Source organism: Electrophorus electricus, chromosome 22 (assembly GCF_013358815.1).
Source record: "Electrophorus electricus isolate fEleEle1 chromosome 22, fEleEle1.pri, whole genome shotgun sequence".
Classification (NCBI taxonomy): Eukaryota; Metazoa; Chordata; class Actinopteri; order Gymnotiformes; family Gymnotidae; genus Electrophorus; species Electrophorus electricus.
In genome coordinates this window covers 13,601,255-13,625,021 of record NC_049556.1, presented here as the reverse complement: position 1 = coordinate 13,625,021, position 23,767 = coordinate 13,601,255, and the positions used below count along the sequence as shown (strand labels likewise).

The 23,767-nt window shown below is 43.7% G+C and overlaps 3 protein-coding genes across 6 annotated transcripts in view; 1 reads left to right on the top strand and 2 right to left on the bottom strand.

Annotated features, from left to right (window-relative positions):
• Positions 1–1,341, top strand: part of zgc:158659 (uncharacterized protein LOC791141 homolog) — a 29,411-nt gene extending 28,070 nt beyond the window's left edge. For all 3 annotated transcript variants that reach the window (XM_035521630.1, XM_035521629.1, XM_035521631.1), the window contains one exon: positions 1–1,341. In XM_035521630.1, coding sequence (XP_035377523.1) covers positions 1–274 — 274 coding nt within the window. In that variant the 3' untranslated portion in view covers positions 275–1,341.
• A 1,640-nt stretch (positions 1,342–2,981) lies between these two features.
• Positions 2,982–14,013, bottom strand: si:ch73-106g13.1 (coronin-2B). The gene is made up of 13 exons (XM_026996690.2): positions 14,005–14,013; positions 11,317–11,517; positions 11,076–11,192; positions 10,471–10,620; positions 10,210–10,389; positions 9,700–9,816; positions 9,367–9,471; positions 9,162–9,258; positions 8,931–9,043; positions 8,250–8,340; positions 6,196–6,545; positions 3,758–3,882; positions 2,982–3,114 (listed from the first exon to the last, which is right to left on the bottom strand). Exons 2-13 carry the CDS (start codon positions 11,515–11,517, stop codon positions 2,982–2,984), a joined length of 1,779 nt encoding a protein of 592 aa, XP_026852491.1. The 5' UTR covers positions 14,005–14,013.
• Positions 14,014–14,758: 745 nt separating this feature from the next.
• The window catches only part of tec (tec protein tyrosine kinase), a 19,886-nt gene continuing 10,877 nt past the window's right edge, over positions 14,759–23,767 (bottom strand). For both annotated transcript variants that reach the window (XM_035521687.1, XM_035521688.1), the window contains exons 8-18: positions 23,709–23,767; positions 23,541–23,595; positions 22,718–22,797; positions 22,371–22,501; positions 21,877–21,951; positions 20,378–20,549; positions 16,888–17,104; positions 16,641–16,705; positions 16,094–16,212; positions 15,421–15,578; positions 14,759–15,161 (exon numbers count right to left, since the gene is read on the bottom strand). The exon at positions 23,709–23,767 is cut by the window's right edge and continues 7 nt beyond it. In XM_035521687.1, the coding sequence (XP_035377580.1) occupies positions 15,081–15,161; positions 15,421–15,578; positions 16,094–16,212; positions 16,641–16,705; positions 16,888–17,104; positions 20,378–20,549; positions 21,877–21,951; positions 22,371–22,501; positions 22,718–22,797; positions 23,541–23,595; positions 23,709–23,767 (1,212 nt within the window). In that variant the 3' untranslated portion in view covers positions 14,759–15,080. The remainder of the gene's footprint in view (positions 15,162–15,420; positions 15,579–16,093; positions 16,213–16,640; positions 16,706–16,887; positions 17,105–20,377; positions 20,550–21,876; positions 21,952–22,370; positions 22,502–22,717; positions 22,798–23,540; positions 23,596–23,708) is intronic.

The window sequence follows — 23,767 nt, the reverse complement described above, 5'->3', positions numbered from 1 at the left end:
GTTCCAGGAGATGTGCTATAAGGCATACTTGGCCATCCGGCAGCACGCCACCCTCTTCATCAACCTCTTCTCCCTGCTGCTGGGCTGCGGCATGCCTGAGCTGCAGAGCTTCGACGACATCGCCTACCTGCGCAAGACGCTCGCGCTGGAGAAGAGCCAGCAGGAGGCACTAGAGTACTTCACCAAGCAGATGAACGACGCCCACCATGGCGGCTGGACCACCAAGATGGACTGGATCTTCCATACTATTAGACACATGCCTAATGAGCACTGATCACACACACACACACACACACACACACACACACTCCCCACACTGTGAGTAATGTACATCAGTTTCTGTGTCGACCTGATCTCATAGGTAAACATGCCACATGCTTCTCTCCAATCCCTGCACCTCTGGATAAAGGTCTGCTTTGGGTAGTGGTCATTCATTAAACCCTCTGAGGTCGCAGTTATCACCAGCAAGAACAAAGTGCATGTTGTAACAGTGTAGTAATTACGTCACACCCGTAGACAGAGTCAGACAGACAGGCCTGGAGCTACAGAGTCAGCCAGGCAGTCCTCGAGCTACAGCTCCCACAGAAGCTCCACCCTCTTTTTACAGAGGGCACAGGTGGGACTAGAAACTGACCAATCAGCTACATTCACTGTTCACTTAACTATCAGCCATAAGATCTCAAACCGCACTCATGTTAGGTCCAGATTTAACACGGGTCCTGAGGTCAGAGGTCCAGAGAGGGCTTGGTCTGTTTTAAATGTGAAATCATCTTGGCTATGCACACCATTAACTACACTAAGCACCAAATATGAATCACCTATATCTTGGTAATGAGCACACTGAGCTTGTGACACACACACACACACACACACACACACACACACACTTTCTCAGAGATGCACTCACAGTACAACTGTTTTGATGAACTACAGTGCCCCTGAAGATTCTTGTTGCAGCTCTTTGTAGGTTAAGACTCATAAGACCCACAAGACTCACGGGAAATGTAGTATGAAACTGGATGTACTTTCTTCCTCTAAGATATTTCATAGGCCTGTTATGCATATTTATATATTCACACACACACACACACACACACAAAGGTGGGATGACCACTGCTTTTCTGCACTACTGTGACACGCGTACAAATAGTCGGTGTCTATACACACACACACACACACACACACACACACAGCACTGCACAAGTATTACTGCACTATGTTGGAACTGTAAATGGGGGTTAGATAGGTCACATTTAGGGTTCTGGTTTGAGTAAGATTAGGGTTAGTTTTAGATTAGGGTTAGATTAGGGTTAGGTTAGGGTTAGAGTTAGATTAGGGTTAAATTAGGGTTTGATTAGGGTTGGGGTTAGATTAGGGTTAAATTAGAGTTAGAGTTAGGGTTAGGGTTAGAGTTAGGGTTAGATTAGGGTTAGTTGGCAGTTGATTCAGATTCCTGAAATTCAGCTGTTTGTCTTTTTGATTTGTGATGGTGATGATTCCGTGGAGTAAGGAGAGTCACTCCTGTGACATACCCTTCACAGGCATTTTCCTGAGGGCTGAGCTGAGATCAGCATTGCCCTGTAGTGCATCAATGTGGTTGGGAAAAAAAGGGCCATAGAGCTGTTCCTAGGTCAGGCCATAGCAGGCTCCTACCTAACACTCCAAAGAGCTCCTCATCCTCCTCAGGTTATCACGAAGGTCAAGGTTCAAGCTTTGATCAGCTATGACAGTGCCAAAACAGAGGACGAGTTACCTTCTGTGCACATGCCCCATAATGCACTGCTGCTGAAGACAGGAAATGCTTGGATAGCATGATCACAGTAATGTGACAGTTTTTCTTTGTACACTACACTATTCCATACTACAGTATCTAGTATACAATACTACTGCAGCTATGTTGGGATTTACAGGGAAAATGCAATGTAAATGTTTGTACTTGTGTGTGGAATTGAATGGTTTCTATTGCAGTTTAGATTAGAGTGGAGAAGCATTAAAACCAGCCGATGACATGCATCACTGTGAATGCAGTTTGACCTTGCGCTTAAACCACCTGAAGCTATGCGTTTAACAATCACTCAGTCTTCTCCATTAACAAATCCTTCTCTTCCTAAATATGAGATTCAATCTGTATTGTGTTAAACAAAAAATAGTGATAATATATCTAGCTGACAAAGTCTTGTTAAAAATGGTTTTGTTACAGGTTATGATGGGTTTCTCTTGTATATAGTGAATGCTAAAATACATATCAGAATGAAGTGTGTTTAACCCTGTTGAGAAATTGGTCAACCAAACGTAAACTCAGTCAGTGTTTCAGGATTTACTGTATGTTCACTGTTGCATGTCTGCCGGTCAGAAGACTGTGTGTTGAGGGGACACTTGAGTTTGGACTAGATTCTCACATAGCCGTGGCAAACTTTGAATCAGCAGCTGTTTTTGTGTTTTGTGAATTAAATGTGCAGGATTTTAGCTTCTCTGTTTCTTGTAGCTTTTTAAAAAGTCAGCTGAGCTGATCTGGCTTCAGGAATCTCTTTAGCTTCTCTGTTGCTTGTGGCTCTTTTAATCAGCCGAGCTGATCTGGGTTCAGGAGCTGCACAGAGTTTCAGGCTTTCATACTCACTACGAGTTGGTGGAAAAGAAATTACTCTCAGAACAATTTTCAAAGCATAAAAGAAGAAAACACAAATTACAAAAGCTTTTTGTGTTCAGATAGTTTGTCAGTGATCTCATGCAGATTTATATCAGCGATATATTGTTATTATTACTGACATCAAGCATCACGAAACGTTAGTCAAATGCATGAATGATTTAATGAAATTTGAGCTGTTCAGTATTGATAACTCATGTACCTGTAGCAACTTTGCACAAAATGTGCTTTGTTTGTTTGTGAATATGAACACAGGGAAATCCTAAAAGCAATACATTACTGAACTGAAGTAGAGATTCACACTGAGCCAGATTGGATGTGTATTACAGTGATGACTTCAGTGAGGAATGGAGGGGCTTGCACAGTGGAATTCAGTAATGAGTCTTTTGTGGTAGTCGTGGTGCAGTCGTGTTGGAGAATCATTGTACTGTAATTTTGATACAAATGTGTATTCTGCTCTCAGCACAGTCCTGGACAGGGTCCAGAGGGCGTGACCCATTTGGGTTCTTTGGTTGTTTGTTACGTTATGATGTTTACAGTGATGTTTCATGAAATAAACTTTTCTTAACTGTAGACATGGCTTCTTTGTGTGAGTGGATCTAACAGCCCTCGCTCAGCAAAATTCAAATCTATGTTCATTGTCTTTTTTGTAGTTTGAGCCTTAGATGTTCCTGATCATAAGTACTTTCTTAACGGTTTAAAAAGGTTGGAGTTCAGAGAATTTTACATTTTTGAGTTTTCTCTGTATTACAAAATATATTTTGTGAGGCCAGAAACATTCCTCGCAACTGGTTTTGATGGAAACCCTTGAACCTGTCGAATTTGTTGTATTTCTCAGAACAAGTTCTTAATCTATTACTCAACAGAGATTAAAATACAACTGAATGTCTCCAGAGATTAAAATATAACCATGGTTTGCATTTTGCACTCATTCTCATGCTCTGACCATGAGTCAGAGTGAAGTGCATTTTGGATGTTTTTGGGTGTTCAAGGCTGCTGGCTCTTGTAGGGGCATTTGTCTGCAATCTCAGCTCTAACAGTTGTTTCTCAGTGTGTGTGTGTGTGTGTGTGTGTGTGTGTGTGTGTGTTGATTGTCTGGGATCAGAACGACACTGGTTATGCTGGTTATGCATGTTCTTGATTTCCAGCTCAAGCTGCTGGATCCTGTTGTCGCGCTGGTCCAGCTGTTGTCGTAGCGACCGAATCTCCTCCCTCTGCATGTAGAACAGCTGCCACATCTACAACACACACACAGTGATGGAGAGAATATTTTGAGTGCTCATTTCTCTCAGGACTCACGAGGGCTAAGGGTCCAAGGTCATTGCATATATATAAATTATATAAAAATCCAAAGAAGATTCCAGGTGAATAACTGCAGCGTACTGTAGTAAGAGATGGAGAGATATTAAAAAAAACAGGAGGTCCAAACAGAGGTCCTTCATCAGCGCTGCAAGAAATTGTTTCTGAATGATAAGACAAGGCCATAGTCACAATACATTGTGTCAGGGGACACGGCCCCCCAAATACTGAGATATACTGATCCATATACATGGATTCCCCTCACTATGTTTTAGTGATGTTAGCAGCTGTCAATGTTCCCATCTGTTGATGGGACATTTATTATTGTAACACCGTATCCGCTCTGCTGACTAACGCCTCTCACCTGCAGGTAAACATAACGGTAATGTCAGTTGTCATTTCGCACTGAAACCGTAACTGTAGAAATAAATCATATTGTACTAAAGGTGTCAGTAACTGTAGAAGAGGATACAAACGTTTCTGGTGAGAAGGTGCCACTTTGTGAGTGCTAACTCAGTCAGCACCACTACTGACGTTACCGCGAGATACGTTCACACAGCGGCCCGCCGTCACACGCCTATAACGGTCATCTTGTTCCAAAGCCTGCGTGAAGCCTCAGTAACGCCAGTCATTGTGGTGTTCATGGACATGTAGATGGAGCCGCTTCATTCACTGTGTGTCCGTATCAAATCCCTGGAGCTCTACCTGCTTATGATATACGGTGTTATTATTGTTAGTTTGAGAAAGTGAACAGACTTTATTAGGCAGCTTTTGTCGGCTTTCATTCCAGGATAGGAGAGACCTGGAGAGGAGAGACCTAGAGGAGAGAGGAGAGACCTAGAGGAAAGAGGAGAGACCTAGAGGAGAGGAACAGAGAGGAGAGGAGAGACGAGAAGAGAGACCTAGAGGAGAGGAGAGACCTAGAGGAGAGGAGAGACGAGAGGAGAGGCCTAGGGAGGAGAGGAGAGGTGAGTAAAGGAGAGAACAGGGGAGAGGAGAGACAGGATAAAAGATCATTTATCTCACTCTTGACGAGTGTGTCTTTGATGTTTTTGAATCATCTGTAGGAGATTAGAGTAGGATCCTTAAAAAAGGTATGTGGTCTCTGCTTCGTCCTGAAGTATAATATCAGCCACTGTTTTGTCAGATGATACGTGAAGCACCAAATGAATTCTTGTAGTCTGAACAGCTGATTGTTTACAGGTCAGTATGTCCACTCTGAACAGCAAGGATGTCATCTATGACTTCCTCAGTAAACCCACAGTTATAAAAATATACCCACATCTCCATACTTTTCTGGAGGAAGCCTTCATTCTCACTGTAAATGCATTTATGTCCAAGTGGCTGTGATTAAGGGAGTTTTTACAGGCCTTGGGATTGTACTGCAAATAGGAATGAGAGTCTAGCTTTGTAGTATATGGTGGTGTTTAAACAAGAATGATGAAACTTCCCTGAAACATGACACATTTTTTCCTCGTGCCAGGAAGTGCTGTACTCCACATATATTCAAGAACTTGGAGAAGGAAGAAATGAACAATTGGAGGTCATCTAATGTGCATGTAGCAAAACCAAAAACGTTAGCAATGTATCTCAGAAATAGTACAGGACCAGAATATTGCTCAGTAAATGTTTCTCAGACATGTTCTCGTCAGACTGTAAATGTGTCAACTCTGAACTGCTTCTGAACCTTTGACCCCCACTAGGACTCACAGATATGAAGAGTTACTTTGAGCACTAAAGTGGGACCATCCTGCGCTAACCTCTGTTGGACTTGTTGAGAAACATTTTTTGATATTTGTTGTGAGAAACAAGAACCTGTGGGAGTTCCAGACACAGAAAGACAAGATGGTACCGGCTAACCAACCAGACACAGTAGTGATGGACAAACAGCAGAAGAGAGCAGTAGTGAGAGATGTGGGGATCCAGAGTGATGACAACATCAGGAACCAGGAACACCAAAAACTTAAATAAATACCAAGAGCTGAGAGAAGAGCTAGAAAAGATGTGGAAGGTGAAGACAACTGTGGTTCCCATGGTAACAGGAGCGATAGGGGCTGTGACCCCCAAACTGGGAGAATGACCTCAGCAGATCCCAGGAACAACATCCGAGATCTCCGTCCAGAAGAGTGCAGTCCTGGGAACAGCTAAGATACTATACAGGACGCTCACGCTCCCAGACCTGAGAGAGAGAGACCGCCCGGAGGAGGGTGAGTGGGGAATGTTTTAAGCTGATATACATCTAGTTTTCCTACCTCTTTCTCTGCCACAGGTAGTGTGTACGCATCTGATTCAGGCCATGTCTGCTCCCCGTGTCTGTGTGGCCAGACTGAGTCTGGGGTGTGCGTGTTGCTCACGCCGTACCCCTGGGTCTCATCCTCCTGCCATCCTGATAGGTCACTGATGTCATACTCCACGTGCTGATTGGCCAGCTCATATTCTTTGTCCTGATTGGCCATCTCCTCCTGAGGGAAAAGCCTGCCAGGCTCATGGAGGTTCTGGAGGTTCTGGCTGTTGGCTGAGTGGTCAGGCCCAGCTGCCTCCACTGGAGCTGGGTATGGGTTTTGGATTTTACTCCCAGGTTTCAGGGACATCAGAATTGGGCCTAGTCAAGTAACATTCACTATGGGTCAGGATCGCTAACAGACAACATCCATTGGGAACATTTGACAAGCAAAGTAAAGACTGAACAAACCACAAACCACTTTGCTCATGATAAATCTAAGAGATACTTGATAATTGATAAAAACAATAATCAATCATTCAATAAATGTATTGAGTTTGGAGCTGTTTTTCCAGGCTGAATAGACCCTGCACAAACAGGTATGACAGGTGTCACCAGCAGTAAGAGAGATTTCACCTCCTCAATAGTTTTATTTGTTATATGTGACTCAGCCTACAAGAATTTCTACTAACATCAATGGTGTTAATAATTCATCGGCATTGGTCTTATTTTAACTAACACGCCGTCCGTGTTTACAGTACTATCAGCGGCAGTGGGACCCAGTGGGCCTAATTTGATTGCTTTAGTAAAAGGGACCACAACAGGCCAGTCAAAACGTTTATGGCAGGTCAAAGATGAATGATGCTAATAATATTAATGATTTAGAGCAGTCTGATGTTTGTCTGGGAAATGATGCAAACATAGCTTTGAAAATTGTTTGGCCAAATTTGTGATGTTGGTAGATTCCTCACTTAGGAAATGGTGTGAGGGTTGGTGGGGTACAACAGACTGATGAGGAGTTGAGACAGTTAATGGTTCAACAGGAGAACATCTACACAGCTGCTCCTGAATCAGGAGCTTTTTAGATATTTATCATAAGGTGAGAAATAGGTCACAATTAAATTAATCAAATTAAAGTATATTTTATAAAAATTATTATTTTATAAATATTTGAATGAAGTTCTGTGTAATAAGTCACGCAGGTCTCAGAGGTATGTGGAATGTGCAGGTCAGGTCATCACCAGGCCATGTGGCACACCTAATTACATCATCAGGCCACGTAAAACAACTAATTACATCATCAGGCCACGTAAAACAACTAATTACATCACCAGGCCACGTAAAACAATGAATTACATCACCAGGCCACGTAAAACAACGAATTACATCACCAGGCCATGTGGCACAGTGAATTACTTCATCAGGCCATGTGGCACAGCGAATTACTTTAACTTCTATATCACTTCATCAGTTTCTTTATCAACAAAGTAGACATCTTAAGATCTCATATGCAAATGAATCATTAATTTAACACACATTGTTAAGTGTATTATGAGGGATACAACTTGTTTTGCATTTGATAAACCAAAACAAAGCTCTCTCTCTCAGATGACTCAGATGACTATTAGATTTTTTAGCAGCTAGACGGCCTTTCCAAATCAATATGTCATGTTTTAATTGTCATGTTTTAATAGTTTACTTTCCTAAAAATGAAAGTGCAGGTTTTACTGGTTCTGTTAACATTCTTCCTGTGCTTGGTAAGGTGGAGGAAAACATTTCACTGCGGCTGTTTTTATGGAATTAACAAGGGTTAAATGTGAATTTTCAACTTTAGCTCCTGCTAATGAAGAGTTTCCTCTCTGGCAGTATTCACAGCCAGTATTCAGTAAAAAGTCCCACAGGGGGTCCACTTTTATTTTCAGTTTTAATAAATGGTTTACCACACGATTTATATTCTGATGTAGTTACATATGCTGACGACTCAACTTTGTTCTGCGCAAATATTTTGTGGAAGCTAATGGTGAAACTGGTGAGCCTTATAGATGAAGTTCAGCCATGTTGGCTCCAGTCTCCCTGCCTGCTCACCTCTGTTCTGCCCCATGAGCCACTCCTGAGCCGTCATGGCTGCCTCACCACCAGCTGTCATTGGGTAGATGTCTTCCTGGAAGCCATCGGACTGAAAACACCACAACGAGAATAGGGGTCCAGAATTCACATTTAGGGTTAGATATGTCTCATCTTCCTGCCCACTGCTTATAACGGACACTGGGAAACTGAGACGAGAGATACTGAGATGCTGAGAATGAGAGACACTGAGAATGAGATGCTGCGACACTGAGACGAGAGACGCTGAGACACAGACGAGAGACGCTGAGAATGAGACGCTGCGACACTGAGACGAGAGGCGCTGAGAATGAGACACTGCGACACTGAGACGAGAGACGCTGAGAATGAGACGCTGCGACACTGAGACGAGACGCTGAGAATGAGACGCTGAGACACAGACGAGAGACGCTGAGATGATTCGACACAGACGAGAGAAGCTGAGAATGAGACGCTGAGACACAGACGAGAGACGCTGAGAATGAGACGCTGCGACACTGAGACGAGAGACGCTGAGAATGAGACGCTGCGACACTGAGACGAGAGACGCTGAGATGATGCGACGCTGAGACGCTGCGACACTGAGACGAGAGACGCTGAGACGAGAGACGCTGAGACGATGCAACGCTGAGACGAGAGACGCTGAGACGCTGTGTGGTTTACCTTACGAGGTACAAGGAAGGATAAGGGCTCCAACAGGTCCTTAACGGGCACGAGACGGTAGAAGCGGAACACTTCACACGACTTGGTGTCTACGCCACGCTTGGGCATCACACCTGCACAGGGACACCCACTGCAGCCTTTGAGTGTGTGTGTGTGTGTGTGTGTGTGTGTGTGTGTGTGTGTGTGTGTGTGTGTGTGTATGTGTAGATGAGTGTGTATTTGTGAACTCACCCATGCCACGTTGTGGAAGCAAAGAGCGATGTTCTGCCAGGAAGTGAATGTATGGTTTTTCTGCACTGACTTCATAATAGCGAATATTTCCATCTCCCTACAGAGGCCAGAGACAGAGGGAGACATACTGTCTAACTATAGCAGGTGTCCAGTGGTTACACCTGTAGCAGGTGTGTGTGTAGGTATCTGCAAATTGTGTGAGAACCTTGCCGGCCAAGTAGAGCATGTGTGTGTCAGGGTCGTAGAAAGGAAAGACAACCCCACAACCTCCATCCAGGTCTTCCTCAAGCAGAGGTTTAGACAGGTCCTCCTGTAACATACACACACACACAGACACATCACTCTGTACAGGTACTGCAGCAGGTAGTACAGTGTGGATAAGTGAATGTTCTTGTGTTCATGTAGTGACGTGTGGGAGAAAACCCTGTGAGCTTCTGTCTACCGCAAACCTCAATCTTACAGAATTAATGGACAAGAACATTCTGCTTATTCCAAAAGCACTTGTGTGTGTGTATGTGTGTGTGTGTGTGTGTATTACCGGGTCCCAAAGCGCATACTGTCTCTGGTTCCACAGGGAGGTTCCAGTTGTGAGCAGCAGATTCAGGTTGGTCAGAAACAAAACCTTCCAGGCCTTATGAGACTGATTGTAGGAGCCCTGCAGAGAGAGAGAGAGAGAGAGAGATAGAAAATAAAGGAGAGAAACAGAGAGGGACACACAGAGAGACATGGAGAGAGTCACAGAGAAAGATACCTGCAGAGACAGACACAGGGACAGAGAGACATGGAGAGAGTCACAGAGAGAGATACCTGGAGAGACAGACACAGGGACAGAGAGACATGGAGTTAGACTGCTACATAGCCACAGGTGTTGAGTATCTGCAGACAGCTGTGGTGTATAGTTGCACATCCACACATCCTATTATCTGTCTGTCTGGAGTTTTGTAGAGCATCAGATACACACACACACACACACACACACACACACACACACACACACACACACACACACACATATTTGCACATATACAAACCTCCCCCAACTGGTTACCTGTAGCAGGTGACCTGTGCGTGGGTCGAGTACTCTGACATTTCTGTCCCTGCAGGTTGTAGCCAGCCTGCTGCCATCCTCACTGAAGCTAACAGACAGAACCAGATCAGTGTGTGAGCGGATCACACACACCGGTGTCTTGGCCACAGCAGTGACAGTGTCCAAACGCCACACACACACCTGCAGAAACAGCACCCAGTCAGTTCAATGTGTGTGTGTGTGTGGTAGTCTTTAGTTGGATCTACTTTAAATGTACATTACTTGGTAGTCATAGGCTGAGCTTAGCAGCACGTCTTTGGCAGTTGGGTGCCACTCGATCAGCCCCACCCAGCGGGCGTGGCCTATGAGCTCCTTCCGGGGGAAGATAATGTTCTCCTTCAAACCATTTTTAGGGATGTCCCACACCTTAACCTACACACACACACACACACACACACACACACACGCACCATTATTAGGCATGTCCCACACCTTAACCTACACACACACACACCATTATTATGGATGTCACACACTCACATGCACACACATACATACACACACTAAATGAAGGATAAAGGCCTGTAGGAGTAGTAACATATTGGTATTGTTTCTCTGGTGTTTCTGTAGTAGTTTATGTCTGTACTGTATTTGAATGTGATATTAAACAGTCAAAACAATGATCATTTCTGTGGTGGGGGACCCAGCTAAATGGGATTCTTAGCCAGGGCATAGTGGTGGAGGTTACTGTTTCTAAGGCAGAGTGGTCGTGGTTGTCATAGCAGCAGTGGGTCTAGCATCAGGACCTAGCAAAGCTGCATTAGCGCATACACTGTGACCGTGATGGTTGCTATAGCAATGGTGAGGTGATGGCGGCCGTGACAGACCGTGCAGTCTTCGGAGCAGGAGGCGATGCGCTGGTCATTGAAGGGGTCCCACTTCACGTCCAGAACCCTGGCCTGATGCCCACACACACGTGCATGGTGGGGGTCTACCCGTCCTGTCTGACACACGCACACACACCTGAGCCAGGTTGGCAGGATCAGCAGCAGCAGGATCAGTTTGCTGCCTCAGGTGTGCTATGGACTGGTATGGCTGCAGGTCAGCATTGGTGGGGCTTGGACTCACTTGACGGACAGGGATGACGATGAATGCTCCTCCCCCGGTACTTTCAGTAACCACGGCGATGAATTGTGGGTTGACGGCACAGCAATGACTGTCCTGGACACCACCGGTGATCTGCAGACCGTTGTAGCTCTGCTCACGACTCGCCACACGGCCATAAACGTGACGGAACTTTGAGCTGTGGTACGGAGGGTGCCATGACATCTACACAATGCCATCAGTTACACCCTTAATCTGTTACAGCCTGAATCAATTACAACCTTAATCAGTTACACCCTTAATCAATTACAGCCTGAATCAATTACAACCTTAATCAGTTACAGCCTTAATCATTTACACTCTTAATCTATATGATTAGTTAACCAAGCAATGCAATCAGTTAATCAATGTGATTGAGCATAACTATATGGAGAGATGCGTTTGTTTTATATAGCAAAGCTGTATGTGGGGATACAGGCCTATCTCCACACAGTGTTTGTGTGTGTGTGTGTGTGTGTGTGTGTGTGTGTGTGTGTGTGTGTGTGTGTGTGTGTGTGTGTGTGTGTGTGCGCGTGCTTGCGTGTTTTGTTTGCATGTGTGTGTAAGAGTGTGTGTGTAAGTGTGTGTATGTGTGTGAGTGTGAGTGTAAGTGTGTGTGTGTGTGTGTTCACTTTCACTACCACCCATCCAGCATTTGCTTAAAGTTATATTTTCATAGCGATCAAAGATCTCTCATGAACTAAAGCCCAACAGAACAGATACACCCACAGGTACATCCCCACATACACCAAAAGATACACCCACAGGTACATCCCCACATACACCAAAAGATACACCCACAGGTACATCCACAGGTACATCCCCACATATACCAACAGATACACCCACACATACACCCACAGGTACATCCCAGCATACATCAAGAGGTACATCCCCACATACACCAACAGATACACCCACAGGTACATCCCCACATACACTAACAGGTACATCCACAGGTACACCCACATATACACCCACAGATATACCCACACATGCACCAACAGATACACCCACAGATACACCCATAGGTACATCCACACATAAACCCACACATACACCCACAGGTACATCCCCACATACACGAACAGATACACACACAGGTACATCCCCACATACACCAACAGATACACCCCTACATTCACCCAGAGGTACATCCCCACATACACCAACAGATACACCCACAGGTACATCCCCACATACACCAACAGATACACACACAGGTACATCCCCACATACACCAACAGATACACACACAGGTACATCCCCACATACACCAACAGATACACACACAGGTACATCCCCACATACACCAATAGATACACCCCTACATTCACCCAGAGGTACATCCCCACATACACCAACAGATACACCCACAGGTACATCCCCACATACACCAATAGATACACCCCTACATTCACCCAGAGGTACATCCCCACATACACCAACAGATACACCCACACATTCACCCACAGGTACATCCCCACATACACCCACAGGTACATTCACAGGTACATCCACAGGTACATTAAGACAATGAATGTGCAGCTCACTGACGCAGAGATACCTTTGCATAGCAAATGTGGGGACCTGTAGCTATGACAACCAGTGACATGAACACCTCCTTGCTCTTATTTTCAAATCATACAACATTTTAAAATACTCATCATTCCAGTGGGTCTCATTAACTACTAAAACACAAATACTCATTATTCCAGTGGGTCTCATTAACTACTAAAACAGTGTCTCATTAAATATTCAATCTGTCCATGTCAGGGATGAGCAGGGAGATAGGAAACCATTGCAGATAAAAATGTATTAACAAAACAGTTCAAGGGGACAGGCACACTTGTAACAGCAAACACACTCAGGCCGTCGGTAACGGCATCCGGAGGGTTGAAAGGGGCGTCTGTGAGACTCCAGAAGACACAGATCACTGCAAACAGAGAACGCTTGAACGATAGAATTCCCAGCTGGTTCAGGAGGATAAACAGAACTAAACAAGGCAAGTGCAGGGGGTGGCCAATGAGCAGAGACATGCACAGCGGAGTGAGGAAGTCTGGGAAGAGTCATGGAGAGTGGGAGGGGTCCAGATGGGGTGTGGGAGGAGTCCAGATGGGGTGTGGGAGGAGTCGAGGTGGGGCTTATGACAGCCTGCCAAAGCTACTCACGATAAATGTTTAATGATGGAGAGTCAAGTTACATTACAAGACTTTAGAACACTGGACATCTGACACAAACACACACACACACATCAGAGCTTTTTCATGGAAAGATTTCAAATGAAAATGTTAATAATCTGTTTTAAAGGCTACCAGGGGACCCTAAGCCTCTTCAGTAGTGAGTGAGCCGTTCATTATGTGTTTGTGCAGGCATGCGTGCGGTATGTGTATTTTCCTATCCTATCATGACAAGCTGATTCTGTCTCTCCATCAGTGCTGTTTCTCTTCTGTCACACTCAGTAACTCTCCGCCTCTCTTAGCCTTTGTTGGGATTTCTCCACTGTAGCTGTTGCGTCTCCAGCCAGAATAACTGTGTGTACCTGGCTAAACAGCTCCCAGTCTCCAGTGAACCATGGGCAGTGCAGCACACACTGAGAGAACATGCACTGTAAACTTTGAAGATCTGTGTGTGTGTTCTCCATCACGTGTGTGTGTGTGTTCGGTATCTTACCTTGGAGATGGTCAGAGGTTACAGATCCACCTTTACAACAGCTGTGCCCCAAAACAATGAGTGGATGACTTGTGACTCACTGCAACTGGATACTGTGTGTATGTGCATGCATGTGTGTGTGTGTGTGTGTGCGCGCGCGTGTATGTATGCAAATGTTTTTCATGTGTGCGTGTGAGTGTGTGCATATATTTGTTTATGTGTATGTGTGTGTACCAGGTATGGTCTAGCAGTAAGTGTGATCTAACAGCAGGTGTGATCACTACAGGACACAGTTAAGAATGAGACAGAGTGATCCTAACACACTGTACATGGTCACTACAGGACACAGTTAAGAATGAGACAGAGTGATCCTAACACACTGTACATGGTCACTACAGGACACAGTTAAGAATGAGACAGAGTGATCCTAACACACTGTACATGGTCACTACAGGACACAGTTAAGAATGAGACAGAGTGATCCTAACACACTGTACATGGTCACTACAGGACACAGTTAAGAATGAGACAGAGTGATCCTAACACACTGTACATGGTCACTACAGGACACAGTTAAGAATGAGACAGACTGATCCTAACACACTGTACATGGTCACTACAGGACACAGTTAAGAATGAGACAGACTGATCCTAACACACTGTACATGGTTAATGCAGACTGAAGTTTTCAGTCTTCACCTCTGAGTGGTCAGTAGTGATCAGTCAGGGACCGTTGACAGCAAAACTCTGACAGATGCTCAATGTTTACAAAATAGATTTTTACAACTTTATTTACGCCCAACAGACAGCTGTTAAGCTTTACAGTGCACTGCACAGTGAACAATTTGAAATCTTTTGTTTGTACATTCTATACATGCACACCTGTCTACACGTTCCTGTCCATACATCTTCCTGTGTCCATCACTTGAATTCCAAATATATCATTCTTCTACTGAGTTTTTCCATCATTTCATTTTCAGTGGTTTCCTCCTGTAGGGTCCGTGTCAGTGGAACTGTCCAGACCGCAAGATGGATTCATTATGAGCTGCTGACATCCAGCCATTGGGCAGCATTAAGTCAGACTGTCCAATCAGAGTTCAGGACGCATGTTCATCAGCTTCTAGCTCGTCTGTGATCATCATGGAAATCTGCTCAAAAGGGGGCCTCTCATCTGGTCTCTTAGCAATGGAAATGTTTTTTTCAACAATTATGAACTCAGGAATCATTCACATGTAAGTTTAGTATTTTTATTTTATTATTAATATAGATTTGTATCCAAATTTAAAAGCACACCATTTACCTCTCTCTCTGTGTGTGTATATATATATATATATATATATATATATATATATATATATATATATATATATATCTCTCTCTCTCTCTCTCTCTCTCTCTCTCTGAAAAACAAGGTGTTGCTGGATTAAAGGGTCTCACCTCTCGCCAGCAGAGCTGCATGATGCTGTAGACCTGGGGTGTAGCTTTTCTGGGGTGAGAGAGACGATGACCTTGGCTCACCATCTTCACGACCTCATGGTTCAGGTTATTCTTGAATGGCATCTTGCCCTCTGTGAACACCTCCCACATCAGCACCCCTGAGAAAATACGACACAGCGTTCCCTCTGTGAACACCTCCCACATCAACACCCCTGAGAAAATACGACACAGCGTTCCCTCTGTGAACACCTCCCACATCAACACCCCTGAGAAAATACGACACAGCGTTCCCTCTGTGAACACCTCCCACATCAACACCCAAGGGAAAATACGACACAGCGTTCCCTCTGTGAACACCTCCCACATCAGCATCCTGGACAGTGAACTATCCACAGGTAGTGTGAAAAACAATTAATAGAATTAATAGAATTAATAAAACACAAGTTCTTACCACTGTAGTAATTAAGAATCTTTATTAAGAAATACTATTTATTTAATGATTTCACTTTTTAAAGTTTCACAGTATTTAATAAGTGCTTAAGATTCTTCTATCACAAATACATGCAGAAAGTGGACAACCTAAAATAACTTATCATGAGAAAATGTCATCGCTGTTCTTGTAACTAAAAATATTCCTGAGACGCACTACTGATTAATTTATATTTCCTCTCACCAAAAGACCAGACGTCTGACTTGCTGCTGTATCTGCAGAAGTTAAAGACCTCAGGTGGGGACCATTTAACTGGAAACTTCGCTCCTGAGGAGCTGACATACTGGTCATCCAAAACATACCTGCATGCCAAAGGGTAAAGTTCAGCGTCTGTTGTTATCCTGACATGACAGCGTAACAAAAAGTCCACTCTGTGCCTTGGCAGTGGTGGCTCAGTGGTTAAAGTACTGGCCTAGTAATCAGAAGGTTGCCAGTTCAAGTCCCACCACTGTCAGGTTCACACTGTTGGGCCCTGAGCAAAGCCCTTAATCCTTGATTACTCAAGGTGTGTTCAGTCAGATAAATGCTGTAAATATTCAACCAGTGTCATGTCATTTTTATGTTTACTTTTCAGTGCATTTGGAATTACTATAGCAACTAAAGCAAGGCTTTCTCATATATACATAATATACATAAATTATTTATATGTGTAAACATGTAATAGAATTTCTAGATTTGTGCCTGTCTGGAGTTGGATGTTTTATCAGCTGTGTGTATTTTCCGGCGGTACCTGGTCATGCCGAAGTCGGATACTTTCACCACATGTGAGGCACTGACCAGGCAGTTCCTGGCTGCCTGTGAACAGAGAGCACGGATTAAAGTAGAGGTGTGGCAGGGGGTGGAGCTAGTCCTGATTGAGAGGATGTGGTGTGGGTGTGGCTGAAGTGGAGGTGTGATGAGAGGGCGGGGCTGATCCTGACTGAGAGTGTGTGGCGTGGGCGTGGTGTGGGTGCGGTGTGGGTGCGGTGGCGCAGGACCAGGTCGCGGTGGATGAAGTGGTTCTCCTCCAGGTACTGCATGCCCTGGCTGACATCGTGACATATGCTCAGCAGGTCCTGGGCGCTGAAGGTTTGGCGGCGCTGCCGGATGTAGTTGAGCAGACAGCCCAGCTCCATGAACTCCGTCACCAGGTAGATAGGCCTCTGCTGTGTGCACACGCCATACAGCTGCACCAGCCTTGGGTGGGATAGCCTCCTGCATACACAACAACAACACAAGGACACACATTTCTGTGAGGAAAACGCTCACACACATTCAGACACACCCACACCAAATAGTGTAGAATATGGTAAAACTAACAAGTAAACGCTGCAGTTGGGTTTAGATTACATTTGCACATTCCCTGTGTGTTCCAAACACGTACTGAAAAGCATTTGTTTTGTGGCGGTCCAACACATCTTTGGAACATTCATAGGTTTGTTCGTCAAATACAGTTCAACAAAAAGAAGTTAGATTAGACATTCAGAAATGCTGGTGTGTTAGTGTGTGTGTGTGTGTGTGTGTGTGTGTGTGTGTGTGTGTGTGTGTGTGTGTTAGTCTGAATCACCCAGTGAACTCAAATAAAACTCAGCAGCACTCAGGTTTCACTTCATTTATTAAAATAAACTATTCATGGTTGACATGTTTAGCTAGATGTCAACCACATTTCTAGCACTGAACACGACAATGTGAAATTTGTCATGTGGCCAGCAGCTGCGTAAAGCCCTCCAGACTCCAGCCTGGAGAGCCTCAGGTCAGGTCAGGTCAGGTCAGAGCCTCATAGGAAAGCAAATAACAAATTAACGCGAAGAGAAAATGAACATTTAAATTGCAATGAGGAAATCAAAACATTCCCCTCCAACATCATCTTTATCACCAACATCACCATTATCACCATCATCACCATCACTGAGACAGAGATCATCACTAAGCAGACAAACACACCCATGACTCGTTCCACCAAAGTTGCTGAACTGGCGTTGTGTCATACTGTGTCATGCTCCGATATAGTGTGTGATGATGTGTCATACTGTGTCATGCTCCGATATAGTGTGTGATGATGTGTCATACTGTGTCATGCTCCGATATAGTGTGTGATGATGTGTCATACTGTGTCATGCTCCGATATAGTGTGTGATGATGTGTCATACTGTGTCATGCTCCGATATAGTGTGTGATGATGTGTCATACTGTGTCATGCTCCGATAGTGTGTGATGATGTGTCATACTGTGTCATGCTCCGATATAGTGTGTGATGATGTGTCATACTGTGTCATGCTCCGATATAGTGTGTGATGATGTGTCATACTGTGTCATGCTCCGATATAGTGTGTGATGATGTGTCATACTGTGTCATGCTCCGATATAGTGTGTGATGATGTGTCATACTGTGTCATGCTCCGATATAGTGTGTGATGATGTGTCATACTGTGTCATGCTCCGATATAGTGTGTGATGATGTGTCATACTGTGTCATGCTCCGATATAGTGTGTGATGATGTGTCATACTGTGTCATGCTCCGATAGTGTGTGATGATGTGTCATACTGTGTCATGCTCCGATATAGTGTGTGATGTGTCATACTGTGTCATGCTCCGATATAGTGTGTGATGATGTGTCATACTGTGTCATGCTCCGATATAGTGTGTGATGATGTGTCATACTGTGTCATGCTCCGATATAGTGTGTGATGATGTGTCATACTGTGTCATCCTCCGATATAGTGTGTGATGATGTGTCATACTGTGTCATGCTCCGATATAGTGTGTGATGATGTGTCATACTGTGTCATGCTCCGATATAGTGTGTGGTGTCATACTGTGTCATGCTCCGATATAGTGTGTGGTGTCATACTGTGTCATGCTCCGATATAGTGTGTGATGATGTGTCATACTGTCATGCTCCGATATAGTGTGTGATGATGTGTCATACTGTCATGCTCCGATATAGTGTGTGATGATGTGTCATACTGTCATGCTCCGATATAGTGTGTGATGATGTGTCATACTGTCATGCTCCGATATAGTGTGTGATGATGTGTCATACTGTCATGCTCCGATATAGTGTGTGATGATGTGTCATACTGTCATGCTCCGATATAGTGTGTGATGATGTGTCATACTGTGTCATGCTCCGATATAGTGTGTGATGATGTGTCATACTGTGTCATGCTCCGATATAGTGTGTGATGATGTGTCATAATGTCATGCTCCGATATAGTGTGTGATGATGTGTCATAATGTGTCATGCTTCAAAACAGTGAGGCAACGGAGACAACTGAAACAGGCAACGAGAGCCTGACAAGAACCCTATGATGAGAGATACAGCAGACAACTGGGACAGAAACCACAAACCAAACAAACAAAATAAAACAAAAGGACAAAACAAAGATGCTGAACATGGAGATGATGCGTGAAACAATAAAAATCACTAAATACCTTCAGTTTGCATATTAATGTTGCATACAGGAATTTAGTTTACATCTTTAATATGCACACGCATGCACACACACACACACACACACACATACATGTGATATAGAGCTGTAGTTTGTTTTAAGCTATAGCCATGTGTTATAGAGCTGTAGCTACATGTGATATAGAGCTGTAGTTTGTTTTAAGCTATAGCCATATGTGTTAGAGCTGTAGCTACATGTGATATAGAGCTGTAGTTTGTTTTAAGCTATAGCCATGTGTTATAGAGCTGTAGCTACATGTGATAGAGCTGTAGTTTGTTTTAGGCTGTAGCTACCTGTGATATAGAGGTGAGGTTTGATTTGGCTGTAGTTACATGTGATATACAACTGTCATTTGTTTTAGGTTGTAGCTACATGTGATATAAAGCTGTAATTTGTTTTAGGCTATAGCCACATGTTATAGAGATGTAGCTACATGTGATAGAGCTGTAGTTTGTTTTAAGATATAGGCAAATGTGTTATAGAGCTGTAGTTTGTTTTAAGCTATAGCCACATGTGTTATAGAGCTGTAGCTTCATGTGATATAGAGCTGTAGTTTGTTTTACGCTGTAGCTACGTGTGATATAGCTGAGTGATATGATATAACTAAGTCAAGACCAGTTGTGCTGCTGTGTTCTGTTATTATTGTTCTGGATAAGTATCCAGAATAAGTACATTTTGTGGAGTTTGTGAATCTGTGTGTGTGTTACTCACATAATAACTCCTCTATGAAGTGTGTGAATCTCTGTGTGTGTTACTCACATCATAACTCTGGCCTCCTCTATAAGTGTGTGTGTGTGTGTTACTCACATCATAACTCTGGCTTCCTCTATAAGTGTGTGTGTGTGTTACTCATCATAACTCTGGCCTCCTCTATACGTGTGTGTGTGTGTGTGTTACTCACATCATAACTCTGGCCTCCTCTATAAGTGTGTGTGTGTGTGTGTGTGTGTGTGTGTGTGTGTGTGTGTGTGTGTTACTCACATCATAACTCTGGCCTCCTCTATAAGTGTGTGTGTGTGTGTGTTACTCACATCATAACTCTGGCCTCCTCTATGAAGTCCTCCTCCAGCATGGCCCCTTGTCGTATGGCTTTGATAGCCACTTTATGCTGTGCTCTCCACTTGCCCAGGCGGACCACACTGAACTGACCACTGCCAAGCTCCTTCATGAACGTCAGCTCAGATGGCTTAATCTCCCACTTATCTACACACACACACACACACACACACATTACTGCAATGTTACTGTAGTATGAATTCTCCACACACACACACACACACACACACACACACACAACCACAGTGTTACTGTAGTATGACGTCTCTACACACACATTACCACAATGTTACTGCAGTATGAATTATCTACACACACATAACCAGTGTTACTGTAGTATGACTTCTCTACACACACACACACGCACACACACACTACCAGTGTTACTGTAGTATGACTTCTCTACACACACACACATTACCACAATGTTACTGTAGTATGACTTCTGTACACAAACATTACCAGTGTTACTACAGTGTGACCTCCACACACACACACATTATTACAGACTCATCACAGTACTAATGTAATGTTGGAACTTATCTACACACACAATATAACATTACCACAATGCTGAACCAATGTTAGTACAACATTATCTACACACACACACACACACACACATTACCACATTACCTACAACATTACTGCAATGGTATAAACTTGTTCACTAGTCATCTGAAATGTTAGGTGTAATGTTAGCACTTATCTGCAGTTAAAATAATGTAAGACGTGTAGGTTTTATACACCTTTTATACTGAGTGTGTGTATGGTACAATAAATAAAAGATTTATTATGAGTATCTGTTATTGTGCTGACATGGTTAATTGAAGGCTGTGTGTGCGCGCGCGCGTTTGCGCGTGTGTATTTGTATATATGTACATGTTAGCAAGGCCAAGTGTGTGTATGTGTGTATGTCTACGTGTTAGTAAGGCTGTGCGTGGCCGTGTTAAAGAGAGAATTGTGTTGGTCTGTCTGTGTAGGTGTGTGTGTGTGTGTGTGTGTGTGAGTGTGAGTGTGTGTGTGTGTCTACGTGTTAGTAAGGCTGTGCGTGGCCGTGTTAAAGAGAGAATTGTGTTGGTCTGTCTGTGTAGGTGTGTGTGTGTGTGTGTGTGTGAGTGTGAGTGTGTGTGTGTGTCTACGTGTTAGTAAGGCTGTGCGTGGCCGTGTTAAAGAGAGAATTGTGTTGGTCTGTCTGTGTAGGTGTGTGTATATGTGTGTGTGTGTGTGTGTGTGTGTATGTCTACGTGTTAGTAAGGCTGTGCGTGGCCGTGTTAAAGAGAGAATTGTGTTGGTCTGTCTGTGTAGGTGTGTGTATATGTGTGTGTGTGTGTGTGTGTGTGTGTGTGTGTGTGTGTGTGTGTATGTGTGTATGTGTGTGTCTACGTGTTAGTAAGGCTGTGCGTGGCCGTGTTAAAGAGAGAATTGTGTTGGTCTGTCTGTGTAGGTGTGTGTATATGTGTGTAAGTCTGACCGTAGCTGAATCCTGCTGTTGATGGTGCTGCTTTGCTCTGTCTATTTACTGGATAACGCAACCTAGACACCAGACCTGGAACACACACACACACACACACACAAATGCACATACAAACAAGGCTTGGGTATGTATACACATACAAATCAACAAGCAATGAATAATAGAGCTGTGTATGTGTGTGTGTGTGCATACACATGTATATCTGTGTGAGTGTGTGTGTGTGTGTGTGAGTGTGTGTGTGTGTGTGTGTGTGTATGGGTGTGTGTGTATGGGTGTGTGTGTGTATGGGTGTGTGTGTGTGGGTGGGTGTGTGTGGGTGGGTGTGTGTGTATGGGTGTGTGTGTGTGTGTGTGTATGGGTGTGTGTGTATGGGTGTGTGGGTGTATGGGTGTGTGGGTGTGTGTGTGTGTGTATGGGTGTGTGGGTGTGGGTGTGTGTATGGGTGTGTGTATGGGTGTGTGTGTGTGTGTGTGTATGGGTGTGTGTGTTACCTGCAGCGTTGTGTTTGTGGTATTCTATGAGGTCTGGTATGGTGCTGAACTGGTGCTTCTCAGACAAGTAGAACAGTTTAGGGTCCTGAAACTCCTTAATGCGATAGTGCCTAATGGCCTCACCCCCGACCCTAAACACACACACATACGCACACACACACATACACACACACACACGCACAGGTGTGAGATTATATTCAAAATTTCAATTATGAGTTGAAATGATATTGAAACATATGCATTGGATAGATCGGCACTATGGACTATGGACAGAGAAAGATCTACTGTGTGTAGATATGTGCAGTTAAGTCTGTGGTGTGCGTGTGCATATGTGTGTAATGACATACCCCAAAGACTTTGTGTAGAGAGAAACTGTATATGTGCCCACACTGCTGGAGTCTCGTACCATGAACCCTCCTTCTTTACCCTGAGCGTGCGCGCGCACACACACACACACACACACACAAACAAACAATCACATATGCACAAACACATACATGCACATGCAAACACAGATATACACATACACACACAAGCACCCAAGTTAGTTCCAGAGCATTTTAAGGTGTGGTGTGTATGTTTGGTGTGTGTGAGGTGTGTGTGGACAGCCTTGAATTATGGTGATCCCTCTTTGTCTGCTTTCACTACCTCTACAGTTATTCCTCAGTGTCGAGACACAAATTACATCACTACAATTATTAGTCACTGCACAATCACCTCTTCTCCAGGAAGACACTGTGAAACAGCTGAGACAAACTACATTCTAAACTTTATTTAATATTAGAAACTCTAAAACTATATTAGAAACTCTAAAAAACAGCCTACTCCCAGCATGTAGTTATCAGAGTAACTAGCTGATTACTTATCAGTGTAACTAGCTAACGTAAATGTTAGTGTTATCAGTGTAGCTACATAACATAATATTAAGAGATGTAGTGGTGCAGGGCATGTGAATGTTTACCAATCAAGGAAGAAAATACAGAAATATAGTTTTAAATCATAAAAAAAAAAATGTACCTCAAAATTGTAGCTGCATTTTCTCATAGTGACATTTCAATATTTTTACTAATAGGTTGTGGCCAGTCAGCAACAGGATGGTTAATTATACTACCATGTAGTATCTGCTATGTCTGGGAATATGCTGGATAACCTGTTGAGATAATGTCTGACCTCATGTCTTAGTTGCTCCTCTGCTTTGTTTCGATTAACATTTTTGCAGTACCATCTGAAATACACACACACGTTTGTCATATTTAAAGTCTGATGTTGCTACTAAGGTGATTTTTGTTGTACTGTCATTATTTGATGCTTATTTTTTTAGGACTGTTTTGAGCTTACACAAACTGTTGAAGGTTGTCTGGCTGCTTTGGGGTCACATAGTTGCTGGGAATATAGCC

What these genes read in the sequence shown, in the direction of transcription:
- si:ch73-106g13.1 (XM_026996690.2), bottom strand. Translation starts at nt 11,517, where the DNA reads ATGTCATGGCACCCTCCGTACCACAGCTCAAAGTTCCGTCACGTTTAT. An exon ending in CCTGCTCCGAAGACTGCACG is followed by an intron (nt 10,621 to 11,075) that starts GTCTGTCACGGC and finishes GTGTGTGTGTAG; the next exon opens with GTTAAGGTGTGGGACATCCC. An exon ending in GCACAGGTCACCTGCTACAG is followed by an intron (nt 9,817 to 10,209) that starts GTAACCAGTTGG and finishes CTCTCTCTGCAG; the next exon opens with GGCTCCTACAATCAGTCTCA.